Source organism: Protopterus annectens, chromosome 17.part0 (assembly GCF_019279795.1).
Source record: "Protopterus annectens isolate FY-2018-M chromosome 17.part0, PAN1.0, whole genome shotgun sequence".
Classification (NCBI taxonomy): domain Eukaryota; kingdom Metazoa; phylum Chordata; order Ceratodontiformes; family Protopteridae; genus Protopterus; species Protopterus annectens.
The window spans coordinates 88,120,729-88,142,767 of NC_056751.1; the positions used below are offsets into that span (position 1 = coordinate 88,120,729).

Sequence of the window (22,039 nt, forward strand, 5' to 3'; positions counted from 1 at the left end):
CATTGTAAACCCTTACAAATACGCTTGAAAATGTGGTCAATGGATTCAAATATAAACCCAAGGAGCCAGCATGCAAACACTCTGATAACCTCCTTGAGAGGTTTACAGCTTGTCTCACAGTTAAGCCCAAATAATTCAAGCTATGAACCAGTAATGAGCTTCATGCTGTAGTCCAGGGTTTGAGTCCTTTAGTCTCTACGATTACTGCATCGTTTTGAGCAAGTCACTTAAGTGTTTGCGGGTAACCCTTGAAATGAGGCTTGTACCTAGTGGCTTTACTCACTCAGTTAACACAGCAAACAAAAAATATGAAAAAATAAGAAATAACTCTGGCAGCCTAACATTAAACTTCCACTACACCCTGAAGTACTGATGGCAAGAAAACGAGGGGGTACTGAAAAATTCTAAACCTGACCAACTTTCTAAATTCTGAACATTATTTTACCTCTGTAGCAGAAAAGAGGGTTATTTCATCTTGTAAAGCGCTAATCTGCAGAATCATTATGCTATGTTTTGACACTGCTTCCGATCATTGATTGAACCATGTCAATAAAAAGTATGGAATTTTCAACTGTGGAACTACGAACTGTCATGAAGTTCATATTTCTGCAGAAGAAAACTCCAAAGGAAATCCATGAATGTATGATCCAAACACTGAGTGATAAGTGCCCTTCTTACTCAACTGTAAAGAAATGGTGAGCAAACATTCAGTGTGGAGACTTCGAGACGTACGATGCAGCAAGGTCTCGGAAGCCTCAAACTGTACTGAAATTGTGACCATGTCCATGACCTGATGTTGGCAGATCAGCAAATACCGGCTTAAACAATTGCTGAGAAGCTACAAATATCCAGGGAACATGTTGGGTTTATAATCCATGAGCAGCTTGGTATGCAGAAGCTGTCAACCAACTGGGTGCCCAAATGTTTGGATGCCGATGAGAAAAGACATTGAGTGGATACTTCCAAGTTGATTCTGTGGCATTTTCTTCGAGCTGGTGCCAACTTTTTGGAATGACTAGTTACTGTTGATGAAATATGGTTACACCACTATGATCCTATGGTTCACCAAGGCCAAAGAAGTTCAAGACCCAAAAATCAGCAGGAAAGGTCATGGCCACAATGTTTTGGGGTAAAGAAGGTGTTGTAATGACCATCTTCCACGGGGCCAAAAAGTTAATGCAGAATACTACTGTAACTTGTTGTGCCGAAGCCACTGAAAGAAAAAAGGTGAGAGAAGCTGCAGAAAGTTGTTCACTTTTTGCAAGACAATGCATCTGTTCACAAGACTGGCAAAATGATGGATGTTTTGATGACATTGGGGTTTCAGTGCATAGGCCATCCACCCTACTCACCAGATCCTGCACCATAAGACTATTTCCTGTTTCCAAACCTTAAAAAGGGTTTGAAAGAGTGGCAATTTTCGACTGATTCTGAAGTGATTGTAGCAGCACTTCAGTGACCAGACTTCAGACTTTTTTTGGCCGGGTTACAGAAACTTCAGACATGATGTGTCAAGTCTGTTAAGCTTCAGGGAGAATATGTTGAATATTTTTTAGGTTTCATGGCTCCACGTCATTCTCTTGTTGGTCGGGCATAGAACTTTATAGCACCCCCTCAAAAGAATTATAGAAGGGTGGAACAGAGTGATGCATTGTTGAACAAGGTACAAATGGCAATTTGGGAGAGTTTCACAAGCTGGTAGTCCTGAAACAGAAAACTCGCACCCTATTACTTTATGGCAGATAAATATCAGATACTCCTATTTCATATGGATTGATTTCAGTTAAAATGTTTCAGAGACGAAGACCTTTCTAAAATTAGTCTGGCATGCTGTTTTGAGCTTCTTTGCTTGCAACTGTACTACCAAGCTTTTAACTTCAATGAAACAAAATAAATGCCACTAAAGCCTCCAGATTTTCTGGGTGCCAGTATTTGACTTACCAGGTATTTGAAGACTATATGGCAGTCTTAGCCATGTGCCATCAAGTAGGGTCTGTGACACTTGAGAAAATGGAATCCATCCACAGTGAACACCCCATCATTCCAATTCAGTGTGGCAGTTATTTTGCCTTTTTTACTTTAACTAAACAGATGTACACTAAAGACAGTGTAGCAGTAATATTTTCCTTAAATAATCCCCTTCTGTACTTCCTTAGTTGGACATTTAAAAGACAAATCCCCAGAAAAAGCTAAGAAAGCTGCCTTTAGCCCAGATATCCTACTAGATGAGCATACTAAAATCTACACCTTTTCAAGCAAAACAATTATTAAAATCAAGACAAGAGTCCATGAACACATTTATTAAGAGTGAATCGTGGAACATGCAGAAAAAAATTAAAGCATATGTCACTGTTTAATGTTATCAACAGAGAGTGAAGTTAGTATCAACCAGTCTTACCAGTATCCGCCAGTGTTTCTTCCTAGGGTTTTTTGTGTCTTTATTCTTGTACAACTTAAAGTTTACATTTTCATTTTCTCTGAGTGTGCCATTTGAGAACTGGACTGTAGCAAAACAGAAATAGAGAAGCAGAAAACAGGATTCAAATACAGCAGAACTACAAATGGGACATATAACAACAATATCAGGATATGCATGACAGTACAACCACAACTCTTCAACTTCCACGGGAAATTACAGACATGGAAGTGTAAGTAAACTTACCATAACAGCAGATGTTTGACTAATCACTGTTGCAGTAGCCTAAGCTAGATATGGATTATATTTATTTATTTATTTACTGCATTTGTTGACTGGGAAAGTCCACTGGGCCAAGAAGAGCCCATTTTCAGTGGAGGCCTGGAGAGAAAGGCTCCACAGAATTATATAATTACAATTCAATAGTAATACATACATAAATAAAAGAAACAATCTTGATACATAGAATAAGTAGAAGGTAATTTGAAAAGAAAAAAACAGGGCATTGTCTTTGCTATAATTACATTATCATAAAAAGAATTTGAGTAAAAAAGGACATAGTAATTGCATTAATTACATACAAAAGATTCCTACTATTTTTGATAGTTAAACTGTGTAAAGTTTGGGAAGGAAGTTATGTGCTGGGAAATTATGGTGGAGTACAAACAGAAAAATCCTTAGTGAATTGCAACAGTTAAACTGTGATCATAGTAAGAGAAGGAATTCAGGTGGTGGGGTTATTAGGTGGGGTACAGGGGCATAGCCATTGAGAGGAAAAATGTAGTTTGAGGGATTTTTTTTGAAGGAAGCAGGATTATCTTGCACAGGATACTAGAGCTGGACAGATTCCAAAGTTTTAGGTCGCCACTCATGCACCAAACCATTGGTCAGCTCAAGATGAGCAGACTTAAAAAGTAAGGTTTGGGTGCCAAGCCCTTCACAGCTTTGAGAAAGGCTAAGCCCTGAGAGGCTTTGCTAGGATAAGAAAAAGTACATATCCACATCCTGGCATTTAAAAAAAACACACACAAAAGGTATTGGAGGAAGGGGGTGGCTACTGCAGCAGTTACGATGAATATAGTACAGCTGTGTAAGTAAACGTATCATAAATGTATGTGTTAAAATGATCAGTGCTGAAGTAGCTTAAGCTATTACCATAGCTTAAAATAACCGTGTGGTAAAAGGATAAATGTCCAGAAGCCCCTGGAGAATAGTCTTAGACCTGGAGATGGAATCTCATTTATACGGTTTTGTATATGTATGCAAGGAGAACCAGGTTGCTGCTTCTAAAATATTTTGAGTCCAGCTCTTTCCAAGACACCATAGTTTATGCCAAGGCCTGGCAGAGTAAACCTTGACCCTGCCTGGAACAGTTTAGTTGTGGTGGGAATAACAAAGGTAATAGCCGGAGACAACCATGTAGAAGTAGTATGCTTTGACACAGGTTGTCTGTTCTCACCTTCACAAGAAATGGAACAACTGATCAGAAGTTCTGAATGGTTTTGTTCTGCCAAGATAGTACCAGAGTTGTCTGTGGACATTCAAGGTATTAAGTATCCTTTCTCCCTTACTTTGGCTCAGGAAAGAAAGCTGTGAGATGGATAGAGTGGCTTAAGGTAAATTCAGTTCCCACTCTAGGCATAAAAGGATTACTTCTCAAAGAAAATATCTCTCTGTAGAAGATTACATTAGGTTGACCCACCATAACAGTTTGCAACTCGGACACTATTATTGTAGAAGTCAGACCAATAAGTAAAATTGTTTCCCATGTCAAGAACCTCACAACAGTCAGATGGGCTGGTTCAAATGGAGCAAGTGTTAGCTTTTCTAACACAAAATTAAGATCCCAAGAAGGAGCAACCAGCTTCTGGGAGGTTTCTTATACAAGACCCATTTCAAAAACATTTTAAATAAGACTGCATTGAAAGACCAGATCCATGGGCAGACATGCTAAAAATGGCCAACAAATGTACTTCGATAGAGGAGCAAGACAGGCCTCATAGGATACTAACTCATACAGATACTGTAAAACCAGAGAAGACATTAGCCCTGAAGAACTGTTTATTCTTTACTTGGCAGTAACTAGAAAACCTTTTCCATTTGTTAAAATATGATTTTCTAGTAGCAGATTTCCTTGCCTCCACTAATACCTGCTGCACATCCTCAGAAAAACAGGCGTCTAAAAGGTATGCAGTCGGTTGAATTGTTTGCTGTCAGAATGTATCAACCCCTACCCCCGATCTTCTGTTAGTAAATCCAGTCTGTGAGGAAGGTTGTGGTAAATACCCCTGGCCAATTACAAAAGAAAGGAGAATCACTGTTGCCTGGGCCAGCTATATACCATGCTATCATGGCTATTCTGCAAAGGGGGTAAGTTCTGGTTCCCCCTTTCTTGTTTACATACCATATCACTGTGGTATTCTCCGTAAATACTTGAGAAGGTCCCTGGGCCAACAGATGTTTCAAACAGCTGACATCATTTATAAGAGCTATCATCTCCTTTATGTTTATGTTTTGGTCTTCCACTTTTGACTCAAAGAGCCAGAACTTTGACTTATTATGTGGCCGCCCACTCATCAACCACTTAACTTCAGCTCTCCCAGTGTGAAAACAGAAACTGAAAGACAAGGGCCAGAAACACTGTCACTTTTAGTAAATTCAGTTACTGGATAGTAAGTATACTGCCTGGATGCAGGCAAAGAAGAAACTAAGAATGCCTGAAAAAAAAAAACTACAAAAGATGGAGAGAAAAATGAATGGGAAAAATCCTGCTGCTGTTTAGCAAAAGAAGTTCAGTTTAGGTACAAGATATGGCTTTCAGTAATCTACAGGACAAAAATAAGTCAAATGTGCTCAAAGCCAATTAACATAAATGAAACACTGAAGGAGTACAGCATCTCACATAAAATGCTGGAAAAAATGGAAGAAGTTTTAAACATTTAATCACATGAGCTGACAAAACTGCAAAAATCAGGGACTGAAATGAAGAAAAGGCCAGCTGAGTATGAGACTACTCAAGGAATTTTTCAAAAAATGACAGAATTACTAAGGACACAGCATTTAGGAAAACCTGAGATTTTCTGCTGTACCAGAAAAACTGGAGGAACAGACAGCATTAATTTGATGAAGGCACAAGTTTTGTTAATTGAAAGGGCACATGGCTGTATGCTTCAAACATAGCCATGAGAAAGCAGACAAAACCTGTATTAGTAAAGATGCAATCCTACCAGCAGAAAGAGTTGATCCTGACAAAACTGTGGCTAAAGGGCAAAATATTAAAAGCTGGAGACAATACAGTGTTTGTTGAATATGATCATTCACTGTACACCAGGCATAAAAGATAAAAAAAATTATTCCAACAATCAGGGAATATCAAGAGGCAGGTGTGAGATTCGAGCTGATCTATCCAGCTGCTTCAGTATATTTGTTCCTGTTCCTGGAGACCAAACTAATTTTGACACAGATCAGGCAAAGATGAAAAATACAAAAATTTGTTCAACAAAAAGTGAGCCATCAAGCAGAAAGGAAGTGGTTCTCATTCTTCTAATAATAAAACACATGAAGAGACTTCACCAGTGAAATCTTTTCCATTGTTCCAAAGGAAAATGCTTGAGAGACAGAGAAAAACACTGGCGTTAACTAGAATTGGGAGTACCTTGGAACTGAACTGGAGTCTGAAGTTGGGAGATGGAGACGAACATGAAAAAGACCAACATCACAGAAAATAGTGAATAAATGTGAAATTACAAAGCAATTACATCAATTACATTTGTGAAACACGGTTGCACAAGACAAGGTGGAGTGGACTTTTGTTGACTTTGTTAAACTTGTGGGGAACTGAAAGGCATTTGCCTCACCATGTCATTAATGTTTGGAAGGGCACCAATGGAAAGGAATGAGGAAGGAAAAAGGTAACTGAGTAAAACAAGTTCTGTTCTTAACAATATTTCCATAAACATTTTCATGCTATAAATTGAAAGTTTTATAGTATAGCATTTTTAATTATTGTTGTAAGTGATAAAGATACTAAAATAAGCAGATGCTCTTTTTTAGTATCGAGTAATGTAGACATTACAACGCAAAAAGAAAACAAGACTCAGTAAAAGCATGTTTAAGTTAACAGGCTGCAATCTTGGGTTGCTGAGGTGGGGGATGGGGTGGGAAAGTACACGGATGACGATATATGGAGAGCTGATAAGTTCTCTCTTACTTTTACATAGATGAATGGCTGGATTAAGACCATTGGCTTAATCTAAAAACAATAAGTGAAAACAAGTAAATAAGACAACATTGAATGTAATTAAAATTTTCCTTTAGCAATAAATGTTTCAGTATGTCTTTAGAAACCTGAAGCTAAGGGCTACATTTTTCTTATTTTCTTACATTCCCATGGAGACAAGCTGATTATAGGGAAATAAAAAAAAATTGACACACTGGTTTCTTCAAGGCTAAAAATGAATGTTTTCTGAAAGCATGCAAGTTGCTCTTCACATCTGAGAGGGGAATAAAAAAAAAGAACTGACACCAAGTGTGAGTTTAAAGCACAAGCAGCAGCATGAGTCTTAGCAAGGATAACTTTAGGAGATCAGGCCTGTGTTTGCAGCTGTCTGATTGGGACAACTGTTCCTATTAGGAGGGTTAACTTCATTATTTGAAGATGTACATTGTTTTGTGTGTTTGTATTAAAGTTATAGGGTGTTCTAGCATTCTGCTTGTTTTTGTTTGAGGGTTTTTGTTAAAACAAAAAAGTCTTTTAAAACATGACATAGGTTCAAATGGAGATTATTAGAAAAAAATTGCATAAAGAATTAACCTGCCAAACATCAGTGGGTGCATGCATTATAACAGCTAGAAATTTAAAAAAGCTATCATCTATAATAGGGGGGAATACCAATTCTTATCATAATGGTGACACTTTCCATATCCTCTTGGAATGTGAATGGTCTCACATGTATACAGAAAAAGGAAAGAATAATTATATTACAAAACACAGACTGCAAATAGCAATGCTACAGGAGACATTCAGAAATAAATGAGCATGTGAATTTGATAAAGGATTTCAGGATGGATATTCAGCAGAATATCAGGGACAAAGAAAGAGATTAATACTTTTATTAAATTTCTAACAGAGCTCCAATAGTGACAGAAGAGGAACAAAAAAAAAAGAATGGTAGATTTGTGCTAGTAAGGGGCTACTACTAAAGGAGGATGATTATGCTGACATGTATTTATATTCCATTTAAAACTGCTATTATGGAGCTTATGAAAACGTTAGGAAAAATAATCAGCTTTCAGCAGGGGACAGTATTCACAGATGGGGACTGGAATTTGAATAGCAACAATGTGACGCACCAGAAGTGAGGACATAGAAAGGAGAACATAACAAAAGATGGCAAATGAAGACATTTATGGAAATATCTAGTATGGAAGATATCAAATCAGTAGTAGGAACACTGATAATTTACATATTATTTCCCAAGGTACAAATGGTATAGAGTAGACAGAAATTTTACTTCAAAGGGACATGTGCATTTAACTGAGAGATCTGACACACATCCAATAACTATTTCAGAGCATGCACCAATAATAACAAAGATAAACATGCAGAGTAAGAAAGTAAAAATGAGGCACTGCCACTTCCCCATCTACCTGTTAAAAAGACAGGAATTTAAAGGAATGGGTATAGGAAATTATTTGTGAGTTATTACGGAAGACAGAAGCATGCCAAATCTTACAGCTAATGAGTGGGATAAAATGAAAGAGGGGTAAGGCAGAAATAAAAGAAAAATATATGGCTAAGAAGTAACTAGAATTATTCAGAGGGGATGACAAAGATTAAAGTAGCGCAGATTAAGGGGAATCTCACAGAACAAGAGGAGAAGCAACTGTAGAGTATTAAAAAATATGAGAGTACTTGGATAATATGCATAAGTTTAGAAAGACTGCTGTTAAGCAACTGTTTTTAATAATATCTCCAGAGCAAAAACATGTTAGTAGGATGACTTGGGCAAAAGACAGTACAAACGGTTGCTGCCAAAATTGGAGAGCTTTTAACAAGAAAAATAAACAAATATCCCATAGAGGTATTACATATTTTGGAAACTTGTATTACAGCAGAGAAACTGTGAAATCAAGAAAAAGCACAAATGGAAAATAAATATGCCAAGGTTAGAGGTAGATGATAACAATTAACAGTTAAGACAGGAAGAGATGAGATAAAAAAACTGATGTATAACCGATCTGCGGGAACATCTACAGGAACAGATGGCATTCTGGTGGAAGTCTGAAAACTAGCAGGGAAGAAAGCGAAAAAACTGGAAGGTTTTATTTAACAGTATTTTAAAAGGAGGGGAAGCACAGACATACTGGAAGAAAGTCTGTTGTGGCGATCATACCTAAAGATGGTAAAGACCCATCAGATCCAGCTTCACATAGGCACATTTCAATTTTAAACCGCAATTATAAAGTTTGTCTTTAATAACTAAAAGAATGGCAAAGGTGTTGCCAAAATTCTTACATATGGATCAGTATGGTTTTGTGGGGGGAGGCAAACATTTGACAACATTAAACAGAACAATGATGATCCAAAGGGAAGCAGAATGTAGGAATTTACTATTGTTGTTGGTGGGTCTTGATGCAGAGAAGCATTTCACAGAGTAAGCTAGGATTTTATGAAAAGGGCAATGGATGCATTTGCACTCCCTCATACAATAATAAGGTTAATTAGGAGGATATAGGTTCATAGGTTCATAGGTTAGTACTAGGCTAACTGTGTGAGACTCAACACCTTAACTATTAGGCCACCCTCCCAACCCAACAATGTATATGAGGGGATAGGAGGTAAAATTCAAAGTGGGAGGGTTCCACTCTGATAAGCTGTGTCTGAACAAAGGAGCCAGGCAGGGGTGTCCTTGTTCCCCCCTTTGTTATTTGTGTTAGATTTAGAACCATTAGTAAAGAAAATAAGGGACTCAGAAATTCAAGGATATATTTGGTATGGTAATCAAGAAAAGTTGGCTTTATTTGCAGATGGTATTTTTTTGTACCTGACAGAACCAGAAAAGTACATCTCGGTGTTGTGGAACATTCTGAGACAGTTTCAAGTTTGTTTGATCTTCATTAATTTTATATCCTGAAAAAAGGCTATAGCTGTAAATGATGTACCCACACATGATCTGATTCAGCAATACACAACATTTAAGGGGGTATTTGGGAGTATAGGCTAAAAAGCATTCTGTTATGGAGCTAAGGATATGTTGGAAGAGACTAAATAAAAGATAACTGAAAAACTAAGGAACTGGAAGCTCCTGTCTACGGATAGGGGTATGGCTATGCAAGGTACAAACAGTGAATATGTTTTTTTTAGTCTCTTTAGTTTTATACACAGGTCAGGCATAACTTTATCAACCAGAAGAGAAGCTGTGGATAGTAATAATGAGTTGAAAGAATTTGTCTGGAAGAGGAAGAGGGCAAGAGGCAAGTGCGTTAAGCTGACATTTTCAACAGAACAAGGTGGTTCAGGATTACCTGATTTGAAAGAATATTTTAGATTTAAGCAGCTAAGACTCTTATACATAACACAAGCAGAAAACAACAATTCAAATTAGAAATGGGTGTTGATGAAGTAGGGGGAATTCAAGAAATAGAGAGTGAGATTTTGGATGCAAATCCTTAAGGAGAACAACAACAGTCATACAGAATATTATATTCATAAAATAGTAGAAAGTATTCTATGAACTAAGCCAACATGAGAATAGAGAAAGGAGATTCTGACAACAGAGATGACTGCAATTAGGGGTGCAGAGAATAGGCAAGAGGGGGCTGGTAATTACTAGAGGAAATTGGCGAAGGAACCAGGGTAATGGAAGCAAACAATAAGAGTGGGAAAGGTAAAAGAATGGGAAGAGGTCAAGAAGACATTTAGGAGTGCACACTAAATGCTGCCTTCCCTAGCAGGGACTAATATCAAAGTATAGGCAAACAGAAAGGGATAAGGGAATCCTAAGTGGAAAAAACAGCACTGACAGAGTTTTTAGTTGAATCTACAACAGAAGCTACTGTTAAAAAAGTGAAAATTAGTAGGGAATATAAAATACTGCACATTAACAAACAATCAGAGGAGGTTAGAAAAGACTGGGAAGAGAGATTGCATAAACAATTCGCAAGGAAGCAATGGAAGGACATAAATATGGGTCCCAATATGCAAAAAAGTCTAAAAGATTTAGGATGTTTGCCTGGAACTGTTTCTACAGGCATTTTTATACCCCCAAGCAGAATCCAAAGAATTTATCCTCAGGTAGATGACAAATGTTGGAGGTGTGATCAGGAAGAAAGAGGTAGCTGGGAGAATATGTTTTGGGGGTGTAATGAGTTAGCAGATATTAAACATTTCGCCACCGACTACTCTATCAGAGATACTGGGCAAGCAAATTAGTGTAATTAAGGATTTTTTTGTTTGGATACAGGATCTCAATTGCCTAGACATAGTAAGGCCTTGTTCAGTTAATTCTGGCAGCTACCAAAAAAAAATGAATACAAATGGAAATCAAAGTCTAAACCAACTGTATTTGAAGTAGTGAGTAATTGTGAAAGAGATAAAAGAACTGGAAGTAGGACCTTTAGAAAAAGGTATGAGCAAATTGCTTAGAAAAAAAATAATGGAACATGCAGAAAATGTTTTGGATGACGAATGAGGTTAAAGAGAAGGCAGGAAAAGAACAAGTTAAGTAATGCTGAATTGCTTATATTCTACAGAAAAATACAGGTGGTGTATGTTTGTAAATATGAACTTGTTAATATGGTTTCTTTATTTTTGTATAAAAATGTATGCCCATGTCACAACTGATAATTCAATTTAAGTGTTAAAGACACTGCACTTTTATGTCCATTGACATTGCTCCTCAAAGTCTAAGACATATCTTGTAATTGACTGCTTTGTTGCAGGAAGGGAGAATGGGAGGCCTTGATTCGGAGAAATTTGATGTCTCTACCATCTTATTTCCCTTTTTTTTTTTTAAATCCCAGAATGGAAATTTGTAAAGTCAGTGGGTGCTGATGCTGGGACCAAAGAAATTTCAGCTACCAATGTGTATTTCTCACAAGAAATCTTACAACAGGTATGTGACATCCCCTCTCTGGGCCAGTAATCAAGGAGCCTCAATCCTCACCACTGACACCAGAGCACAAAGGAAGCACACTCCAGGCTTGGGGCTGGACTTCCTCTCTGGGCCCCAAATAAGATTCCACCTTTCTCTCTGCAGTAATCAGTGCTCTGTGCCCCTGTTCCAAGTACCTGACACACACTTTGAGATTTGATTTTCACACACATACACACACACCTGGGAAAGGCTGGCACAGATTTACCCACTATGCCACCTCCAAACTATAAGGTATATTCACTGCTACCAGCCAGCTACTTAAAGGCTCTTACCAGCATACCCAATTACTCTTGGTAAAATTAATACTTATACAAATGGTAGTGTTAACCAATCAGCAAGACTTTCAGAAGCATGAAGCCACAGTGCCACCAAATACATACAATTACTGTCAAAGGTCAAAATATTTTCTAAAAAAAATGGCTACAAAGAAAGGTATAAATATATTTAATAATAAATAAGACAAAATACATGAAAATGCTGAATATCTATTTACAATAAACACCAGAATTTCAATGCACAGAAAATACAAAAAAAACTAGATGAAAAGATTCAGACAGATGCAGAAAAACAATACTTTTTAGCCAATCTCACTATATTTTCCTAACTGACTAAAGAATTACTGTTGTCTAGTTAGGTTACTTACTAGAGCAAGTGCCGAGTCACATCTGTCACATCTCTCACTAGGATCTAAATACAATTTTAGTACTGGCTACAGAATGACATCACATCCGGTCACCTGATTATGTGGTTCTCACACTGCCCCCTTACTAGATACTTGAGCCAGGATCTGGCACAGAAGCGTCACAATTCACACTTGAGCTTTGCTAAGGTTTATTCCAGCATCTGGAGACTGTAAAACAATTCCAATACTTCCACCCTTCCTGCAGAGACTAAGCAGACATTATCTGGCACCCTAGGGCAGCAATTAGTTCACTACTAAGGACAATACGAGCAGGATCCCACCCTACACATTGTGTCTCTGGCTGCATCCAGGCCTGTGAGATAAAATCTTTATGGCCTAAACCAAGTAATTTAATTTCAAGCTATTTTTTTTAAGGTTTGCTGGGCTGAGCTTAACCCCTTCCATTCCAGTATACTCTATTAAAATATACATATATACTTCAATAGTTAATAACAATACAGTCTGACATACATGTATATTTCGTTTCTGTTCAACAGGACCCACCGTTAATACATTTTTTAACACAAGCGACTTTACAAATACATTTTAACACAAGCATCTGCACAAATCAGTTTGATATTCAAACGACATACAGTTCTTTACAAAACTCCGGCTAGCTATGCTGGCATACATTATGCATGCCCTGCCCTACTCCACCTCTGGCATAGCTGGCACTACCTCACATCACCACAAGGTATAAGAATCTTGATTGGCACGAGACCTAGAATCCAGACGTATCTCCCCTTGCTGAGACTGAAGCCTGACTGGAAAACCCTTGGAACTGATATAAATATAGGATCCTTTTTTTTTTTTTCGTGGAAGAAAAGCTCTTTGCATTGAGGTATTCGACCGACACACCAGGAAAAAGAATCTAGTAACAGGGAGTCAAAAGATGTTTAAATGTTCTCCTGGAATCTCAGCCAATGATCCAAGAAGAGATTCCTGACACTTTAAAAAAACACACACTCTACATAGATAAACAAGTGGTCTAAATATGGAAAATTGTGGGCACCCTGAAGCCTGCAGTGGGGTATCACAGGAGCAAAGTACTTTGTAAAAGCTCTTGGGGCAGTTGATAACTCAAAGGGTAATGCAGAGAAATTATAATGTAATCCAGACATATAAAACCTTAAATGCCTGAAATCTTGATGAATAGGAATGTAATGATATGCATCTTCTAAATTTAAGGTTGCCAAGAAACTTAAACAGTAGTGAAGTGAAAACATTTTTGAACGTGAGCACCATCACAAACTGGTTAAGGAAAGAAAGGGCCACAAACTGGTTAAGGAAGGAAAAGGGCCACAAACTGGTTAAGGAAGGAAAAGGGCCACAAACTGGTTAAGGAAGGAAAAGGGCCACAACTGGTCTCCAAGAATTTTCTTTCCTTGGCATTAAAAAGATTCTTGCATAAAATCCTTTCCCTAAGGAGTAGACACAGTTTCTATTACCCAAAGACAGCATACGATGTAAAACAAGAGGAAAGACGGTCCTTTGTTCTAGGGGGTTCCTGTTTCCATTTTGGAACCTCCCTGCCTTTGCTTAAATGTGTGCTTACTAGAATTTTGTGGAGACAGTTTATTTATTGCCAGAGTTAGAGGAGGAAGCTGAAAATCCCTTGGAAGGAGGTCTGAAAAAACTGAGAGATTCCCTGAATCAGTTTTCCCCTCTCATCACATTTTTGATGACCTCTGCACCAGATGGTCCAAAAACCAAATTGCTGTCCACGGAAGAATTCAACACTTCATTTTTGACATCTTCTGGCAGATTCTTGAGAATTTTGCCAGGCAAACTTCCTTAAAACAGTTTTGGTGGCACCATCCCTGGTAGTAGTATCTGCAGAGCCAAAAAAAAAAATTGACAAAGACTAGTGACTTCAGAAATAAAAGAAACCAAATTACACAATGCAGATTTGATACCAAACATTCCTCTTACTTTCCTAATTAGTCAGGATAAACCAGCATACGAGCCTGACAGTTTAGAATTTTAAAAATCAAAGTTACACATTTCCCAAAATGTATCAAAACCTTCCTTATCCTTAGAAGGAGGGAGGTTAGACTTACCAAAAAAATGTTTAGCAGCAGCTGGATTCACTAAAGCTATAGCTGCTAGTCAGCTCTGTAACAGGTGTATAAAAACTTGAGAAAAGACTTTTAAGTCACCTCGGCTAGAGCCGATTAACAGTTTTGGAGTCTGGAAGGTGCCCCAAAGCTTTTGAAGCTGGCCAGCTGTTATATCCTGTGCAGGATATAACCAGTACAAGCTTAGACTACTGCAGCAGGGATCATAATGATGAACATTTAATATAGTTTTTTTAAATAAATTTTTGCATCACTGGTAATTGGATATATTTTTTGTGGTGAAGAAGAATTTAATATATTCTCATTTATCTACCACTGGAGTTAGCTAGTGTTTTTTTTTCCCCCACTGTACCTGCTTCCTTCTTTTGCAAGAGCAATGTTAACCCCAGGCCTATATGGCACTTTTTTGTTGGTACATAACCACATATGTAAAAAACTCCATCTTACTGAAGCAGTGAGAAAATCCCAAAAGCAGTTCCAGCATTCCAAGCTCTGCTAGCAAACAAAGAGCTGGCAGGATGGAAAACAGAAACGGGATCAAAGAGATGGAAGGATGGAAAAGAGAAACAGGATCAAGCAGTCAAGGCCTGCTTTCCTTTCTCAAGGGGTGGTTTTAGAATACCTTGCTGGAAGATCACCTGAAATGGAAATTACAAGCTAGCCCATAATTATAACTGGTGGTTGGACAAGTGTGTACTCAGCATGAATAAAGCAGATGTACAGCAAGCATGGGCATGTGAGGATGGAGCTCTGTGCAAAGCATATCTGCAGCAGTTAGTACAGTGACACAGGACAGCAGACAAAGGAAAATTCTGAACTCCAGCACAGTATGATGAACACCGGACCACTGGGTTTTGCCCTACCATGAGGTAAATTAAAACAGAAGAACAAAGGGTTAAGTGGGTTGCTGTGAAGGCTAAATTATTGTGAGATGCTGGAAAAAAAAAGAAAAATACTACAAATCCCAGTACTTCACAGTTAAGCTGAGAATTCAATAAAACTGAATTCTCAACCTCATTATTACACTTTCAAAGCACTGTTGTAGTTCCACCGGCATGGGGAGGTGCACCCCCCACATCCGTATTACGCATATGTACTAGTTTCTGGATCTCTATATTTTGAAGTAAGGGATATATTCACAAATAGTACAACTTCAGACTTCTGTACCTCCCATAATCACACTTAGCAACTACCCATTTCTTAGGACTACCACTACAACCCTCAAAATTTAACTTTAGAAAAGACCATACAAATCACCAGAGGCATGGAATTAGTAAAGAAGCAAAATATTAAATATGGTAAATGATATGAGAAGAGAAATGCAGAGTGAATGCCAAGTTTAAAGTGATAAATACTTTTTTGTCAAAGTATGTGAATGTATGAGAAGCATCGTGAGTGTTTTCTTGGCAAATGTATGGGGTGTGATCACTATCATACTGAGGTACAGCAGTGTGCAAACGAGGTGGAAGGTATAAGAGATGTAACAGACTGGGACATTTTCCTGTAGTTTCTAAGACAAAGTTAATTAAAGATGTTGCAGTTGATAATAAGACTAGAAATAATCTTCAGAAAACATTTTTGTGGGTTCAGGCACTACTGTGGCTGGCACTGAAGAAAACCGTCTTTGCTGGTGCAACTGGCACTGCATTCAGGCAAGACAGAGAAACAGCCACGAAGAACCTTTTTTTGATTTTTTATTTAGTTTGTTTATTTCCACCATCCTATCTGACAAGGGGTGAATTATTCCTGCTCAGAGAGCATGCTGACAGTTGGGGGCAGGTGTGCATTGTAGGCTGCCTCTAATCACTGGGCAGCAGTTTTACTAAATTCTCTGCCCCTTAAAAGCTGCTGAGAGTCCAGGAGCTGCATCTCATGCTGACAAGTACTGGCAAAAACTATGCGTTGTATCATTCTGGAGAACATGTCTGGCTATTTTAAGTTCCTAGTGTTAGAGTCTATATACCCCCCAGAGAGGTTAGGCAACATTAGCAATTATACAGAGAAAGAAGAAGGGAAGTGGATAATTAGGCTACAAGCGGATAGGGGACGTGGTCTGAATGATAGAGTTTCATTGACACCATTCTTATTGGACCGATCATTAAAACACTAAGTCCATGAATGATGTATACTACTATGTTTTGTTGTATATATGTATGTGTATGTATGTATGTATGTATGTATATCTCACAATGTGCATATATATATATATATATATATATATATATATATATATATATATATATATATTTTTTTTTTTTTATATATATTTTTTAATACATACATATTTTCTTTAATATTGTTTTGCCTCTTAAATGAGATGCTTCATTGTTTTAAAATGTAGTGTTTTGAAAGATTGAAGAATGAGAATATATAAGTTACAGTAAATATGTTTGAAGTAAGGTTTCCAAGAACTAGTGTTACTAGCAGTTTCTTTAAATGAAGAAGTTTATTGTATGTATTTCATTTTTTATTATATGCTCTTTATACTAAGAATTTCATTATATGATGCTATACCTTTAGAGCAGTATTACAGATACTAAATAAGAGAATTGTGTTTTTAACGTGTATTTTAATAGGCATTTCATTGGTCTCTTTTTGAAGTGATGCAATATTTAAATGGAGCTGGAGTGTTATATTATTGTTTTAAGTCTGAAGAAGCATCCTTGGAGACGTGAAAGCGCTTACTTCGTGGAATAAAGTGTTTATTTTATTATATACCTAGTGGTTTTCTTCAATTGTTGTGGAATACCTGCCATTCTCTTATACTTTAGTTACTTGATATATGTGTTCAGATAGAACACCCATCTCTGAAACATCCCACAAAAGATGTCAAACTTCTTTATTAGTTAGTTAAGACTGTCCACATAAACCAAGGAAGAGCAAACTGAGCAAAAGCTTTGACAGCATAATCCACCCACAACCTAATAAACCACCTGATGACAACCAGTGCAGTTAAGCCAATCTGGAATCCCCTTTAGAACTATCCACATAATGCATCTCCTCCACTAAATATCGCCAGCAGTACTCCCTCCAACAACCCATGTTTAAATGGAACATTAATAAAAAAGGTCATGGAGTGAGATTGTGGAACTGGATTGTGGGTTTGAAACCACTCAGGTTGTGAAGAGAAGATTAAGACATTAGGGGGTGGTTCAGTTGGTACTGTGAATTTGCAATGGGACAATCTAATTTAAGTTCCTGCCGCTAAAACCAATTAATTTGATGATAAAAGTCTCCAACCACATAGGATTGCGGGATATTCTTCCTGGAACTCAACGTGACATGGTTACCATGTTTTGCCTGAGGGGATGCAGACTGGTAGATATTAGAGACAGCATTAAGTTAGTACGATGTAGTCTGTCTCTTAAATAGGATATTATTATTGTAGTTGCAGGTAAAAATGGCGTAGTTAGAACCATAACACAATTGTACCGATGCAGTCAGAGATTTTATTTGGTTCGTTGTGCTATTGCCAAAAGGTCATGGAGTGAGATTGTGGAACTGGTTTGTGGGTTTGAAACCACTCAGGTTGTGAAGAGAAGATGAAGACTTTAGGGGGTGGTTCAGTTGGTACTGTGAATTTGCAATGGGACAATCTAATTTAAGTTCCTGCCGCTAAAACCAATTCATTTGATGATAAAATGAAAAAGTCTCCAACCAAATAGGATTGCGGGATATTCTTCCTGGAACTCAACGTGACATGGTTACCATGTTTTGCCTGAGGGGATGCAGACTGGTAGATATTAGAGACAGCATTAAGTTAGTACGATGTAGTCTGTCTCTTAAATAGGATATTATTATTGTAGTTGCAGGTAAAAATGGCGTAGTTAGAACCATAACACAATTGTACCGATGCAGTCAGAGATTTTATTTGGTTCGTTGTGCTATTGCCCCCCCCCCCCCAGTAAAACTCTGGTGGATTAGAAGAAAGCACCCCCAGTGGTCATGCAACTTAGCTCACCAAAGGTGTATGAAGAAGCAGCTTTGGAAAAAAAATGAAAAGATGTTCCTAACTCATTAAAGAAAGAACACTTGTAAATTAGTATTACATGCTCTTCTGGAAAGAATATAAGGTACTTGCGTATTATCACAACCAGATTTTTCCCATTCGAATAATTCTTAATGTTTCTGACAGAAAAGGTTTATTAACCTGGAAAGGGGTGTGCACGCAAGTCAGTTTTACTGTGTCACACAGGTTAGGTGGCAGGGAGAGGAATAACTGCCCATTTTGAGACGCCTGCCTGGCGTGTCTCACTTTTGCAGTTAACTCCACAGTGCCCCAGCGGATCACAAATCCTGCCTTGCTGATTGCAAGTGCGGCGAAGGCAATTTAATGCATAATACACTGTCTGACTGTTCACGGGCAGTAGTCATCCGAAGTAAAGGTGCTTGCTACAAGTAGTCAGTAAGGGGACATTGATTCCTCAGGGACTGCTGCTTTTCTCCTGCCTTACTCCTGTGACCAGGGAGTTGAACTTTATCCCGCTTCCCACGCACACACACTTCGGTAAATGTGAAGTTGTTTATTCACAGTACCCAGTTACAGTACTGCCAACAGGTACTGCAAATGGTCAGTGATTCACACACAAATGTAACAAAAGTAAGAATCAGACATTACAGTCTGTACACGTAATGACATTTAAAATGGGCCGGTAGCCCATGGTGAGTTTCAGGAATTCTAGCATTGGCAAGCAGCAGTCCTGTTTAGATGTCGGGAAAGGATGCACCACGGGAACAGGAAATCTGCCATTCTGCCTGTTCACATGTGTAAAACAATCAGCAAGAATAGTAGTTAAGACTTTAACAAACCTTGATTAGGTTACCACACATCTTGTCTGAGAAACATTAGGAAGTGAGTGTGGAAAATCGGGTTGCGATAATACACAAGTACCGAATATAACCTACAGTATTACTTTAAAATCTGAAGATAAATTTAAAGTTATTAGAAACCCATCAAAACTACTGAAGGTATTTACGGATGGCTTTTTCAATAACAATTTTGCCAGCGGTATCTTACGTTTTCCAGTTTTTGATATTTCACGCAAATGTCCATTAATCTCAGATGATGCAATCAATAAAGTCCTAAAAACCACCTCAGTGGTTGACCCTGATGGTGTAAATGGCTACTTTTTGCATGGAATAGCATAAAGACTTGAGACAAACATGGGACCAAGCTGTTTCAAAGAAGCCTGGCAGAAGAATTTGTGCCAGGAATTTGGAAGGAAGCAATAGTCATGCCTATACCTAAAGATCAATTCCACCCCTCCACTGATAGTTATAAGCTAGTCACTTTAACCTGTATAACCGGGTAAATGCTTTGAGTAGTGTGCACTTTGCCACTAATTTCAGCATTCTCTTGATTTTAGTTTAGACATTTTCCAGCATTAAGCTTTTATGAATCATTATCAGATTCACAGACTACAGCCTTGAAGCTGATGTCATCTATCTGGACCTTGCCAAAGCACCTGACTCAGTTCACCATGATGTTATATCGAAAACAAAGGTCAAGCTGAAGAATAACCCATATACAAATCACATAGATGGCTAGCTGGCTGGCAGACAAAAATATTCAGTTAGGATTAGAGTGCTTCTCTGACTAAAAAACAGTTACGATGGGGTACAACAGGGATCTGTCCTGGGTCCTATGCTTTTTGGTCTACTGACGTCTGATTGCCCAACCCCTGAGAAACCTAGATCAGCAAATTCAGTGATAACAGCAAATGTGTTTCCATTGCTATTGATACCACTGACCACCTCTTGATACAATCCCTCAGTGGACCTCATCTAAGGATAAGGTTTAATGCCAAAAAGTGCATGATGACACATTACATTATCCATAACCCAGTATACCTATCTAGATAAGCAACTGCTGTTAAAATGTGGCTAAGTGCGAGATTTGAGGGTCTTAGTAGATTCATCTTTAATATTTGATGAACATATAAATCAGTTACAAGATGAGGTTATGGTTTAATCAGGAATATCCTGCAATATGTTAACAGGGATAAAAAAAGCTTTGCTTCTGTTAATTATTATGACTCTTTGGCCTGTTAATGAATACTGTAGATCATTATGTGCCCTTGATGCTTCACAAATGAAGAAATTAGAATGCATACAAATGACATGTGTGGTATAGTTAGATAAATTTACAAACCTAAGTATTGTTTTACATAACTTGGAGGTTGGCATAATAGCAAAGGTGCTTATCTAACAAACAAAAATACAGGGTTTGATTCTTACCTTTGAGGGAAATTGGCTAGACTTAAAATGGCACTCAACGGCAGCTAGCCTAGTACTTAACTACAAACCATCTCACTGAACTGGGCATAAACCTCTACATAACTTGCTGGATTGCCACCTGGCTCAATGATAGGACCCAGGAAAGTCAGGATTGTGCAAGCCCACCTCTACTAAGAGACCAGTTACCGGCAGAGTTACTCAGGGCTCCATGCTGGGACCACTCCTACTTAGCACCTACATATTGGACGTAAAGGCTAATGTCAGGGACTTTGGCTGACAAGTCTGCAGATGACTGCAAAGTGAGAGCTATCAAAGATTTCCCCCACAACGCAAACATCTTACAAGAGAGTGAACACAGACAAATGACCGGGACCATAGTCATGGATTAAAACTCAATGCCAAGAAATGCATTACAGTGCCTCTTGGGAAAACAGCCACCCAGGCTAATTACTGCCCTGATAAGACACCCCTAAGAGCCGACCTAGTAGTAAGAGATCTGGGAACATATGTAGACCGTAATTTGGCATTTGACCAACATGTCACCAGGTTAGTAAAAACATAATTTTTATGTTGCCCAGGTTATAAGTAAGGGCATGGCATCCGGGTCCAAGGAAGTCATAGTGCCACTTTATTCAGCCCTTATCAGACCCATCATCAAGTATAATACCCCATCTGGCATGTACCTGATGAGACGTATGAAATGCCCACCATGAATGGTGGCAAAATGAAGCACTGAAAGCCATTTGGAAATTTTTAGCAAACTGCAATGGTGCATCTGGGGGTCTGCTAACAGAATGAATCTGCCCATTTTATTCTCAACCGTCTGTATTCTGAGAGTATCATGGGCTGAATGAATAACAAGAAAAGGGCCATATTTCAGTTTGGGTATTAAAATATTTTTGGCAATGGCCTTGTGAGCATTAGGTGAAAGGAGATGATCAATCCTATAACATAGTTTTAACTGAGTTTACGAAATCTGAGTGGTAAAGAAAAGAAGGCTCAAGTATAAGGCTTTGTTACTTCTGATTAGTGGCATTAGGTATCATGCCCCCATTAAGACCTGTGAAAATAATACTATGTACAGACAAACAACAACAACAGTAGTAATTTCTTGGCTGAGGGGAAGACCATGACATTAGCTTACTTAGGGTTAATTAGCAGCCTGTTTGAAGAGGACCTGGTGCATAACTGAGTGAAGTTATCCTGTAACTAAGTTTGCAAGTCAGTTGGACTGCAGGACTAGCATATTATCTGCATATACTATTAATTTAAGATATGCCAATTCTAGGGGGAAATTAGTAGCAAAGACAGAGAAGAGTAGTGGACCTAGCATAGGACCTTGCAGCAAACTTATGTTAAGTGTACTAACAGAGAATGAAACGTTACTACTGACTCGAAACAGTCTTTCAATTAGTTGTGAAATCAGCAAATAATGTTATCTCCAAAGATGAGTCTTTGGAGTTTATTG

At 38.1% G+C, this 22,039-nt stretch overlaps 1 protein-coding gene across 2 annotated transcripts in view; it reads right to left on the bottom strand.

Annotated features, from left to right (window-relative positions):
• Positions 1–22,039, bottom strand: part of POLR1E (RNA polymerase I subunit E) — a 970,793-nt gene that overhangs the window by 917,496 nt on the left and 31,258 nt on the right. Inside the window, exons 2-3 of one of the 2 annotated variants that reach the window (XM_044059633.1) lie at positions 13,943–14,089; positions 2,399–2,502 (exon numbers count right to left, since the gene is read on the bottom strand). Coding sequence is in view for 1 of the 2 variants with exons in the window: in XM_044059632.1 (XP_043915567.1) it covers positions 2,399–2,502 (104 nt within the window). In the remaining variant the exon portion in view is untranslated. The remainder of the gene's footprint in view (positions 1–2,398; positions 2,503–13,942; positions 14,090–22,039) is intronic. The other variant, XM_044059632.1, reaches the window with a different exon arrangement.